Source organism: Myxocyprinus asiaticus, chromosome 43, assembly GCF_019703515.2.
Source record: "Myxocyprinus asiaticus isolate MX2 ecotype Aquarium Trade chromosome 43, UBuf_Myxa_2, whole genome shotgun sequence".
Classification (NCBI taxonomy): Eukaryota; Metazoa; Chordata; class Actinopteri; order Cypriniformes; family Catostomidae; genus Myxocyprinus; species Myxocyprinus asiaticus.
In genome coordinates this window covers 8,861,378-8,874,597 of record NC_059386.1, presented here as the reverse complement: position 1 = coordinate 8,874,597, position 13,220 = coordinate 8,861,378, and the positions used below count along the sequence as shown (strand labels likewise).

At 38.7% G+C, this 13,220-nt stretch overlaps 1 protein-coding gene across 1 annotated transcript in view; it reads left to right on the top strand.

Annotated features, from left to right (window-relative positions):
- Positions 1 to 12,902, top strand: part of adamts6 (ADAM metallopeptidase with thrombospondin type 1 motif, 6) — a 122,255-nt gene extending 109,353 nt beyond the window's left edge. The window contains exons 21-24 of the mRNA XM_051686313.1: positions 1,065 to 1,269; positions 1,860 to 2,036; positions 5,567 to 5,723; positions 10,765 to 12,902. Coding sequence (XP_051542273.1) covers positions 1,065 to 1,269; positions 1,860 to 2,036; positions 5,567 to 5,723; positions 10,765 to 10,874 — 649 coding nt within the window. The 3' untranslated portion in view covers positions 10,875 to 12,902. The remainder of the gene's footprint in view (positions 1 to 1,064; positions 1,270 to 1,859; positions 2,037 to 5,566; positions 5,724 to 10,764) is intronic.
- The last annotated feature ends 318 nt before the right edge of the window (positions 12,903 to 13,220 follow it).

Genomic DNA, 13,220 nt, shown 5'->3' with positions numbered 1-13,220 from the left:
TAAAATTATATCAAATGTCTGCATTCCACAATGCTGCAAACATTTGGGAAGACTAATTTGGCCAAATAAGGAAAAATATAATGCAATTTTGCATTTCCCCCAAAAAGCATTAGGACACTTTTGCAACACTTAAAAATGAATGCCTTTGCATTATAGCATAACAAAATATCAAACCAAGTTTCATTAATCTTAAAGAAAGCACAAGCACGCTCAATCAAAACATTCCACGAAAAGAGGTTTGTAGATTTCAAATGATAAAAACAATAGATATTGCTCAAAAGTAAGAGAAAAGTATTTGGACTCTTTCTGGTTGTCAACCATTGGAACATGTCCATAGTTATGTGATGAACTACACCTGTGCTAGGACACCTGTGTGAACTTGAGGGGAACTGACTTCATACATCCACTAGAAATCACCCTGTCATCAGGTGGTTAAAAGTTATTGTAAAAATGTCTCTGAAAATTGAAGTTAGGTCTGAGAAAAGGTCCAGCATCATTTGTTTGCAGATGCAGATTGATATTTTGTTTAGATTGCAGTGACATTCAGATATTTTTAGTGTGGCTTATGTGTTCAAAACTGTCCGAATACTTGTTGGGGCCAGTGTAGTTAAAGGTGCTGTAAGCGATTTTAGCTGTTCTAACTTCCACAAGACTGAGCCGTTGATGAAAAACACCACACCGATACCGCTGAAACCGACACAAAGCATGTAACCACGCTTGTCAAACACAACAGTGGTGAAACAGCACTCTCAGCTGACAAATTATAAATCAGAATATGACATTAAGCCTCAATAATTCACTACAGCGAAAACACTATGATAACGGCCAAAATGATTGACTACAGTACGAATATGTCCGTGGCCTGCGGACACTTTTTATTTGACTTTTTACAGAGATTAGAACTGTCACAGTGATCGGTGTGATATCTCAGGGTGGTTATTTCAGTGATATCTTTCAAGGAGTTGGACTATTTTTTTGCATACCTTTCCATGAAAAAATAGCTTACAGCACCTTTAAGTCTATATATATAACTATAACAATAATGACACAAATTTGTTTTATAGGTGGTTTATTGGTGGCTGGTCAGAATGTGGAAAAACCTGTGATGGAGGCATCCGTACACGCACTGTTTTGTGTATACGGAAAATCGGACCAGCTGAGGAGGAGACTCTGGAGGACAACCACTGTCTGACCCATCGACCAATAGAACAAGAGTCTTGTAATAACCAGTCCTGTCCACCTCAGTGGGTCACTCTGGATTGGTCTGAGGTGATGTCATGCATTTTGCATATACAGTGGGCTCCAAAAGTCTGATACACTTTAAAAATCTGGGATTTAAAATCCCAAAGTTCCCAAAGTTTTAGGATTTTGAAAAATGTTAAACAAAGAAACGTTTTGACGTAAAATTAAAAAGAAAGATTTAAGATTCTCCACTCTTTGTCACCAATTACATTTAAGCAAATTTGTGACATTAACCATGTTAACCCCTTTGTACAAAAGCTCAGACTTTCTTGGTTCCATTGAAGCACACAAGATGAACATTCTCAAATCATGCTGGGTTAACATGAAACATCAGGTTTTGCACAAATGTGGAGTCCATGACATCTCAAGTGCATGCTATCATTATAGCAAAAGGGCGACATACTGTACCCCCTTTTTTGACTTGTCACCTAAATTGTTATGCTGATTATATAAATTGTAATGAAAATAAAATGTATTAATATATAAAAATGCAGAATAGAAGCATTTTCACTTGTGATCTCAGACCTTTGAACCTAGCTGTATGTCTTTACTTCTTATAGAATGCCTGACAATTCTCATTAATGTTTTTTTTCTATTTGTGTTGGGTTTGTATACAGTGTACGCCAAAGTGTGGACCTGGCTTCAAACACCGCATCGTTCTGTGTAAAAGTAGCGACCTGACCAAAACCTTTCCACCTGTCCTTTGTTCTGACCACAACAAACCTCCAGTCCGTATTCGCTGCAGCCTTGGTCGCTGTCCGCCCCCACGCTGGATCCCTGGAGAATGGGGACAGGTAACATGAGTTTACACCTCACCCTACAGCTCTGTTCATCCAGACAAAACAACATTTTGTTTTTGTCTAAACTTTCTTGGTTTAGAATCTGGGGCTTGAAGGGTCTAGACTTGGTCTGGCTTTGGGCTTCAAATGGCCTCATGTTGGTCTGGCTATGGGCCTTGAAGGGTTTAGTCTTGGTCTGGATCTGAGCCTCAAAGGGTCTTAGTCTTCTAAACCTCTTGTAGTCATAGTTTAGCTCTGGACCTTGAAAGGTCAATCTTGGTCTGGATCTGGGGCTTGAAAGGTCTAGTCTGGGTCTGGAACTGAGCCTCAAAGGGTCTAGTCTCAGCCTAAATCTGGGCCTCAGAAGGTCTAGTCTGGGTCTGGGGCTTGAAAGGTCTAGTCTTTGTATGGATCTGGGCTTTTAAGGGTATATTCTTGGTCTAGTCTTTGTCTGGCTCTGAGCCTTGAAGGGTCCAGTCTTGGTTTGGATATGGGGCTTAAAGGGTCTTGGTCTAGGGGAATGTGGTATTGGTTCTTTAAAGTACACACATCATCTTTAGCTTTTAAAGAAGTATTACAAATACATTACATTTGAGAACTAATAAGGAAATATTTTTGGATTTTTGGACCAGGAATCGCTGGCCAGTTCATCTGCAAATAAAGAAACAGACAGAGTAAAGACTCTTTTAATGCAGAATGAGAAAGACCATGTGTTTGGTTGACGTCAGAAGAATTTACACTCGGATGATAAACTAGGGCCTCTGGAAAGACAGTGACGTGTGTGTTCATGAGTGACAGTGAGTATAACAGACCAAGAGTGTGTAAAGTGGTAGTAATATCATCCAGGTTGTTTAAAGTTTATCTCTGCAGTAGACAAGGTTTTTTGTCAATGCCAAGAACTTGTTTTGAAAAAGAGACAAAAGATATTACTCTTATGTCGATCCAGTGATTTTTCTCCTTAAAGGAATCATTCATCCAAAAAATAAAAAAAATAAATAAAAAATTGTCATCATTTACTCACCCTCATGTCATTTGAAACCCACATGTATTTCTTTCTTCTATGGAACACAAAAAGAGAAATTGTAATGAATTTTCCGGTCCGTCTTTTCAATACAATTGCAGTTTATAGTGATTCATTTTCAAGCTTAAAAAAAGACGGCAAAGAATAAAAAAAGTATTCCATGCGACTTGTGCATCATATTTCAAGTCTTCTGAAGCCTTACGATAGGTTTTTTCCTCACCAAAACCTATTACATGCCGTTGGAAGACTTATTATGCACGAGTCACATGACTTCTTTTATGAGACTTTCCCATCCTCTTTAAAGCGTGAAAGTGAATAACTATCCACTGCCGTTGTATTGAAAAGATGGACCAGGGCATTCATTAAAATATCTCTTTTGTGTTCAGCTTTTCGTTTTAGAAACTAAAAATACGCTTAGAACTTTTGCACTCAGCATGAGTGCAGTGTAAGCAGCAGAATAACTGTGGTAACGTAAATCTTAAAAAAAAAAATAATAATTATAATAAAAATAAGTAGAAAATTTGCTTGCCTCTTTACTGTCAAATAACTGCAAGATTTTTCATTTAGGAGTCAACATGAAGTAAACATGAAACGGCATTCGCAACCCCATTGTACATCCGTTATGTGGCATGTTTTGTGTGAAACAATATTCAACAAAAATGTGAGAAAAAGGCTTAATTTTATCCATTGGGAATTGTTTGGATCATGAAAAGTGGTCTTTATATGTCAGGTGGTTGGAGGGGAGGGTTTGAAAAATAAGAGGGCTTGGGTACTCCAGCTGAAAAGGGGAGTGATTTTAGAGGCGGGGTAAATAGAAAATTTTGATTTATAAGATAAACAATTTTTGGTGTGGGGTTGGATCACCATTTGATATCCAATGTAAAATCTGGCTTCTCAAGCAAAACCATTTGAAGTCCAAACTTAACTAACTTCCTAAATGAAGCAACAACTGCTACAAGTTTCTCCACTTTCAAAAAATTATTGCTCTGAACTGGGACTTTCTTAATGAAGAGACTATTGACGGGAGCTGTGGACCAAAAGGTCATTGGTTCAAATCACACTTAAGGCACTCTTTGACATATCCCATCTGTCAGACACTCCTGCTTTAATAAAGTTTAATTTAGAGGGGATGAAATGGGAAAGCTGCTGAAAACTCATTTGAGATGTCCTAACTCTGAGCTCCATGAGAGGTCTTTCACTGTGGGTCTTACACGTGTTTATGACTAAATCCACACCAGATCTTCGCCAAACACACACACACGCTTCTTTAACTCAGGCGTGGAATGTCAGCATTTCTGTGGCATTCATACTACCCACTGTAGGAGAGTGACTAATGAGAGAAATTTGTGTATTGTATTAGGTAACTAAGCAACTCTTGAGTTTTCCATTGAATCAGTGTGATACATCATGGTAGAAGACTACTGGAATACATCTCTCACTTTCACCTCAGACAGCTGCAAATTGTTTCCCTACGCAACATCATCCCTGTAATATACAACAGCTGACAGTATTCACAGATTCAATTAAGCTATTACAATGACATTCCACAGGTAGCTCTCAGTTTTTGTCCACTGAGTTTGTGCCAGAATTCACAAGTGCCATTGCCCGTCTGATGCATATTGCACACAAAAATAGCAAAAGCTGGCTGAAATCGCCAATTCTGCCCTGGTTGGCTTTACGTAATTTCCAGGAGTCAGGGTCCACAGGTTTCTTTCACTATAATGAGTGCTTCCAATGAAGAATTGGTCGCTGAATTTACCAACATTTACGAGGCCCTGGCATTGAGTCTTGAAGATATTCAAGAATTTTGTTCAAGACACTTGGTAGCATGTATAAGCGATATTCTTGAGCTCACATGTACACTCCCCGACCACTTTGTTAGGTACACCTGTGCACCTACTTATTCTTGTGATTATTTAATCAGCCAATCGTGTGGCATCAGTGCAATGCATAAAATCATTCAGATATGGGTCAGGAGCTTCAGTTAATGTTCACATCAACCAACAGAATGGGGAAAAATATGTGATCTCATTGATTTCAACCGTGGCATGATTTTTGATGCCAGATGGGAGCCAGACTTTGCGAGTCTGACGTAATGAAATGTTCACGCTCTAGATTTACAAGATCTGCAATACCTGTGCTTTTTCCTACCTGTGAGGTGATGCCGCATTTCTCGCCTGGTGTGTGACCCCCTTTAGCATGTCGCTTTTGATAAAACTATATGCTAAACAGCTTCTTGTTTCACTTCATGATGAATGGCATCTTTTTTAATCCTGTAATCCCTGTATTAATAACTGAATTGGCTCAGCAAAGCTGTTGCAAAACCTTTATCAAACAAATCTACTCTTGTTGATTCTTCTGTTGGCTCAACAGCATTCTATAGTCCAGAGCATATACTGTACATACAGCTGCCATATTGAAGCAACTGCTGGGCAGAGTTGCTTGGATCCAACAATTCAAATTGAGACTTGGATTAAATGGAATTCTAAAGACTTGCTGTGTTTGTGTGTGTGTCTATCTGCAGTGCTCTGCACAGTGTGGACTGGGACAACAGATGCGGACAGTTCAGTGTCTGTCGTATACCGGACAGCCCTCCAACGAGTGCCCTGATTCACTGCGACCCAATACCATGCAGCAGTGTGAAAGCAAGTGTGACGCTACACCCATCTCAGGTGGTGACGGTAAGTCAATCATTCTTCCGCTAAAGAGCATCGATGACGACTGATGACTGTTTTGTATGAGCTCCATCTGTCTTTGATCACAGTGTTGAGATTTACATAGTTTGTGGCCTCTGTGTTCAATTTTAAATTAACAATGGATTATATTGTTCTGTTCTTGCCTGTAATGAACTACCTCTGTTTTGAACCAAGGATGGACACTATTTAGGCAATTCTGGATATAATTAAGTCCCACGACCCTTGCTGAGACTTGCAAGATGTATCTGTATTCAGCTTTCCTTTTTACCAGGGAAGCACTGACCACGTTTACATGCACTTAAGAAAATTGTTTATTCCAGGGTTTCTGCAGAAAGCAGCATTCTGAAACATCATGTAAACGAGAACACCGTTTTCCTTACGGCGTTTAAGGGATTAAGAGAAAGTTGTTTACCACACCTGGGTTTCTCCCGGAGAATGCAGCTTAATGTAGTCATGTAAACCCATAAGCTGCGTTCTAACAGGTTTTTGAGGAGTGCGCATGCACGTGAACAGACTGAAGAACAAACATCATAGGATGTAGCCAAACAACAATTCAACATTTCTGTGAGAACAGTGGGAAAAGCACATACACTATAAACTATACCCATTTACACACACCAATGTAAAATATCGATTGTCCGTCACATTCACGTATATGTGCTCAAGTACACTGGAGGAATCCCAGAGTTTGATGTAAGAGAATTGCAGCACAATTCTGCTGCAGGTTGCGATAGAAAGATAAGAAAACAAAAACAGCAACAACTCTGGAATATCTGGAAATAAAGCAAAGCAACGGAGAATAAAATAGCGTCTTCACGATAGTCTTCCTCAGATGCCATGTTTGTTATTTACACAAGCGTTGCGGGGAACTTATGTTGCTGTGGAGAAAGCTGGTTACGGACCGAGCCACATGAATTCGGGAGTAGAGTACGCCGCTTATATCCCAATATTCCAAAATGTGCATAAAACTATGTGGATGGAAACACAACTATAGAAAGTAGGCATTTTGTGTTGAAAAGAATGACAATAAAATTTTAAATAAAGCAGCACATTTGGCACCTGGTTAAACTAGACTGCAGCTGGTTAGTGAATAAGATGCAGATTTTTATGCTAAAATACCACACGTAAAAGAGGTGCAACTGCTTAGCGAATTCGCCCTTCAGAGTTTGGCCATGGAACAAAGGAAATCCATTGGCTATCCAGTGCTGCCGGCTTCAAGGTGTTGAGATTCTTAACTGATAGCAGCTCCAGCAAAGGCTTCCAAACCTGTTCTCTGAGGACACAGAAGCATTGAGCCTGATCTTTGTAACTTAATCTGACACCAGTTCAAAAGATGCCCTGAGGAAACAGATACACCTTAAAAGAGATCTCTTTCATCAAATTACCAAGCAACCACAGTCTAACTCCCGCACTCCCCCTGACTGAAAGAATGATTTGAAAGTGATAGAAATGAACCGTTTTTGCAATGAATACAGTCCCACCTCACTCGTTTCCTTACAAAGTACAAGGCTCTTTCATGTTAATCTGAATGTACACTACCGTTCAAAAGTTTAGGGTCACTAACTCGTTCTTTTTTTCAGTCATAAAAACTATGGAATAATATAATTTTCTCAACCAACTTCTTGAGGTATCACCCTGGGATGCTTTTTAAACAGTATTGAAGGAGTTCCCATATATATTAGTGCATATAACTTTTTTTTTTTTTAAATACAATTTTAGTTTTGTAATTAAATTAATATGTTGGCACAATTATATTTTTGTCTACAAAACTAATTTCAAATACACCTTCAGATCAAAAGGTTTTTAAGATCATGAGAAACATTTCAGGCAAGTGACCCCAAACTTTTGAATGGTAGTGTATGTCATAACAAGCGAAGATGAAACATACTGAGGAACAAACAGAAGAGGCTGCAAGGTAACAGAAGAGAATAGATCTGTACCAACATTCTGTACCATTACAAATGGGACAGGATTGTGATTTATGGGGCCAGTAATTATTGTCTAAGCGAGGAAGATGACAAGTACTGAGTCTTCACAAAGTGCTCCATTCCACCATTGTGTGACAAATTGTGCAGCTCACCCCTGCACTGATTACCTCCTAGATTCACACACGCATCTGAAATATGACACATTCTAAGAACCCAAATGGTTGTCCTCACTGGAAATATGAACATGGTTTTCATTAAAAAATGCAGATGAATATGAAGTGACTTGTGTAAAAATGTTCAAGGCAATTCTTCAAGTTCTTCAAGGCAGTCAGTCAAAGAATGCATCTTCTCCTTGGTTCCAAGTCATGCTGCTTAGATGTGTCAGTGTTTATGCCATTGAAGTGCTCTTCGGAGACTTGAGAGAGAGAAAATGAGCCAGCAGTCGCAGATCCAGCAGTCTCTGGGTTGTGTATCAAAGTTCTGCGTCATTGTTTCTTAGGGAACGGCCTATCATTTAAAGGAATAGTTCAACCAAAAATAAAAATTATGTCATTGTTTACTCACCCTCATGTTGTTCCAACCTGTACGACTTTCTGTCATTTGCAGAACACAAAAGGAGAACGTCACGGTCCTTCTTTTTAATACAATGGCAGTGGATATTAATTCTGCTTTCAAGGTTTCAAAAGGACGAAGTGTACAGTAGGTCTCTGCAGAACAATAATAGGCATTTCCTAATCTGTGGGCGTTTTTTTGAACCAGGATGGGCATTTTTCAACTATCCAATGGAAGTAGGGAATATCAATGTAGTAATCAGTGGGTGTTTCCAAACCAGGATGGGCGTTTCTCAACTATCCAGTGAAAGTAGGCAAATCGTGTAAGCAGTTGAAAAACACCCATCCCGGTTTGAAAACGCCCACTTTGTTCTGCAGAGACACAAGACTCAAAAGGATGCAAAAATATTATAAAAGTTATCTATGCGTCATATTACAAGTCTTTTGAAGGCATCCGATGAGAAACAACCTAAAATGGTCATATTTAATTGAAAATCTTGACGTCTGTTGCACGTTTATTAGAGAAGCTCATTCACACTAGTCGCATTTCCATCCAAATTATGAATTCATTTTATGCAAAACAATTGGAATATCGTAAAAACTATTTGCGAATAAAGCAGCGTTTCCATCCCATGTGTTTAAGAAGACAAAAACGTCTAGGTAAATTGGAAGTTGTAGCCACTGTGGCTCTTGTTCAGTGTAATAAATTACTTGCGAACAGACAAAATGCTCTCACGAATCTCGTGTTTGCTTGCGATCAGCGGCAGAAGCCTTATATCTGGGAACGAAAGCATGTTAGACAGTTCTGAGTTTTTTGAGTTTTCTGAGGAAACACTTTTTCAAACTCCTTCCATACCGTTGGTCTGGTTCACCCGAAATTTTGCATGTATCATCTGGAGACATCTAGAAGATATAAGCCAATTATTGTTTTGGCCGTGGCCTAATTCACTTATCAACTTGTATCTGTTATAAATCTGGGGCTGTCTGTTTTATGTGAGAAAAATTTTCTTAGGAAGGCTTTGAGTATTTTGGATGATTCTTCACATATTTTAAATTCAGAGTTTGAACTCCTCCCTTCAGGAAGGCAATATAGAGTACCTAAATGTAGGACTGTAAGAACCTCTAGATTTTTCATTTTTAAGGCAGTTATGGTTGTGAAAACATACATGAAGCATGAAGAGGCAGATGTGTTAAATATAGATGGTGGACAGTGTATTGTAAATATGTAAATGTGTGAGAAGCAGATGTGCACATGTATAGATGTGTAGACATGTTCAATCTCCCTTTGGCTATGTGTTTAATGTCATGTGTTAGTTTTATGTTACTTACTGTATTTATTTATTTCTTGTGATTGCTGGTAAATGTTGTGTGATGCTGCACAAATTGCCCTACAAAGGGACAATAAAGATTACTACTACTATCTTCTGAAATATTTGTTGAATTAAAATTATTTTGATAACATTTTGGCATGAGGGTCTCTAGTTGATACCTACAAAATTTCGGGTGAATCGGACCAACGGAGCCAAAATCATTTTAAAAAAAAAGGGTTTTCGGAAAACTCAAAATGGCGTATATTTTATGTTATAGATTTGTGTTATATGTTATAGATTTTTATTCAAACCCATACGGTTGCTGTGATATTAGCAACAATGTAAAAGTGCGTGTTACAGCGGCACCTATGGTCGGATGGGTGTGTGTGTGTCTGTGTGCGTGCATGTCTGAGTAGTGGGGTAGGGGGATTTGGGATCATCCTGCCAAATTTGGTGTCAATAGGACTTAACGGTTTTTGCTGCTCAGACACTTTTAGGGCAAAAAAATAATATTAAAAGTAATAATACTGATAAATACTGAAGAAGAAAATCAGTACAAATACAGTAGGGTTCCAGCACTTTTGGTTTATTATGTATTCACATGGCTTATTACAGAAAAGTCACATTACTTTTTTTATTCCGACATAAATTCTATATGAATTAATTCGGTAAATGTGTTTCCATCATAGTTTATGTGCATGACTTACCGAATAATAAATATATCCACCTCAAGCGAGCGTATACGTTTATATATGGAGATTTTATTTGCATCTTGGTGTTTCCAAAATTTGCATAAAAATACATAGATGGAAACCCAGCTACTGGCTCGCACAATCATGTGAGAACTTGCGCTGTTTCACGCTGCGGCTAACACAATGGAAGTTGTCAAATGAAGATGCGGGCCAGTGTCGACAAACTTCTCATGAACACACAATGGACATCAAGTTTTTTTTTACGATACTTTTGCCTCCTTTTTGAAGCTTGAAAGCATATCCACTGTCATTGTATTGAAAAGACTGACCGGAACATTCTTCAGAACTTTTCCTTTAAAATGTTTTAAATTAAAAGCCTTACAGGTTTGGAATGATGTGAGGATGAATAAATGGCGGCAGAATTTTCATTTTCGTCCGAACTATTCCTTTTACCCAGTTTCCCCTTTGTGGTTCCCCAGCTTTGACCACTTTATTCAGTTCTTCACCTATCCTTTCTCATTCCCCTCTTTTCTCCCTCCCCCTAGAGTGCAAAGACGTAAACAAGGTGGCATATTGCCCATTGGTGCTGAAGTTCAAGTTCTGCAACCGCGCGTACTTCAGGCAGATGTGCTGCAAGACGTGCCAAGGACACTGACCCTGAGGAGTGAAGCAGTGACAGATGCCGAAAAAAAGGAAGGAGAGAGAACCGGGCAGAGAGAAAAGCAAAACCAACAATGTTGGAGTCAGCACTGGGCACTCTCTCTTTCTCTTGCTCTTTCCACTCATACACATACATCAAAATACAACTGCTTTTGTACCCCTGTGGAACCCTAACCACTACTCAGCACTGCGCTGACACCTTTGTTTTATTTTCACTTCTGTGAAGTGGGAATGTATAAAATAATCATTATTGTTGTTATTTTTATAATAATAATAACAATTGCTATCGGTTATTATTATTATTATCAATGTCTTTCTGTTGTCATAATCCAAAGTGCTGGACACATCATTCGCAGAGGTAGCAAGGCAGAGATTTACTTCAAGGCACCCATGTACAGAGGAGCTGATTGGTTTTTCCCTGGGTCTCACGTACACACTCCTCCCACAGACCTGTTGGCAACACTGCATTAGGGGGCGTTCACACCGACAGTGACTTAGAGCAAAAAAGCAGCCAGAAGTCATTGGTTTTCAATGCGAGTCAGCAATTTGGGGCAACTGAGACACAACAAAGTTGGTAGAACGCCAAAGTTGAGCACAGTTGCTTTGGCAACAACTACCAATGGGATGTAGACAGTTATGTGATCTGCTGCTTCATACACTTCCTCAGCTGACATCCTTCCTTCAAATATTCAATAACACATTGTGTCATGTATAATTGGACTGACGAAGAGGAAGAATGTATGTTGACTACGCAAAAACCCACTGTAGCTTAATTATAACTGTGCATGTAAATGTAGTGTGTGAACGCCCCTTTAGTGTGTAAATATTGGCAAAATTTTTTACCCAAATTATTCTTTTCACCCAATAAAGCAAATAATAAGTATGAAATATATACGCTTACGATTTCAAACAGTATACAGGGGCAAGAAAAAGTATGTGAACTCTTTTGAATTAGCTGGTTTTCTGCATTAATTTTCTGCATCTTCATCAAAGTACACAAGTATAGACAGAGCACAATGTGCTTAAGCTAACAACACACAAACAATTATAATCTTTCATGTCTTTATTGAACATATCTCATTAAACATTCACAGCGCTGTGCTGTGGAAAAAGTAAGTGAACCCTTGGATTTAATAACTGGTCGATCCTCCTTTGGCAGAATTAACCTCAACCAAGTGTTTCCGCTAGCTGCGGATTAGACCTGCACAATGTTCAGAAGGAATTTTGGACCATTCTTCCTTACAGAACTGCTTCAGCTCAGCCAAATTCTGAGGATGTCTGCTGTGAACGGCTCTCTTGAGGTCATTCCACAGCATCTCTATTGGGTTAAGGTCTGGACTCTGACTGGGCCACTCCAAAAGGTGGATTTTCTTTTTTTGAAGCCATTCTGCAATGAATTTACTTTGATGTTTAGGTTCATTGTCCTGCTGCATCACTCAACTCCTACTGAGCTTCAGCTGCCACACAGCAACACTGACATTATCCTGTAGGATATCTTGATAAACAAAGATGTTAACCAGTTCCAATGATTCCTTCATGTCTTTAGCTGTCACTCTAGTGTTCTTTTTTACCTCATTGAGCATTCTTTGATATGCCCTTTAAGTCATATTGGTTGGACGGCCACTTCTAGGGAGAGTAGCCACAGTACTAAATCATCTCCATTTATAGACTATTTGTCTATCTGTGGAAAGATGAATATCTAAGCTCTTCAAAATAACTTTGTAGCCCTTTCCAGCATCATGCAATGCAACAATTCTTGATCGTAGGTGTTCTGAGATCTCTTTTTTCCGAGGCACGGTCCACATTAGCAGATGCTTCTTGTGAATAGCAAACTCAAAATGTTTGCATGCTTTTTATAAGTTAAAGTAGCTCTAACACATACCTCCAATCACGTTTCATTAACTGGATGCCAGGTTTGCCAACTCCTGACTCTAGCTTTTTTTGTTGTCTTTAGCCTAGGGGTTCACTTACATTTTCCATAGAACTGTGAATGTTTAATGGGATGTGTTCAATAAATAAATGAAAGATTATTATTGTTTGTGTGTTGTTAGCTAAAACACATTGTTGTTTGTCTATACTTGTAACTTTTATGAAGATGAGATCACATTTTATGACCAATTAATGCAGAAAACCAGATAATTCCAAAGGGTTCACATATTTTTCTTGCCACTGTAGATGTTTAGATCTAGTGCCTGAGAGTTGTTTCCCTTGGTAAGTGGAAGGAGATATGAGATGTGCATGCAGTTTTATTGCAAACAATAACTTGGAATTTCTATGTGGGTCTTTGACATTTAAACTGATTCATTTGGCTTGTGCTTTTATCCGTGCATTCAAGGTTTAC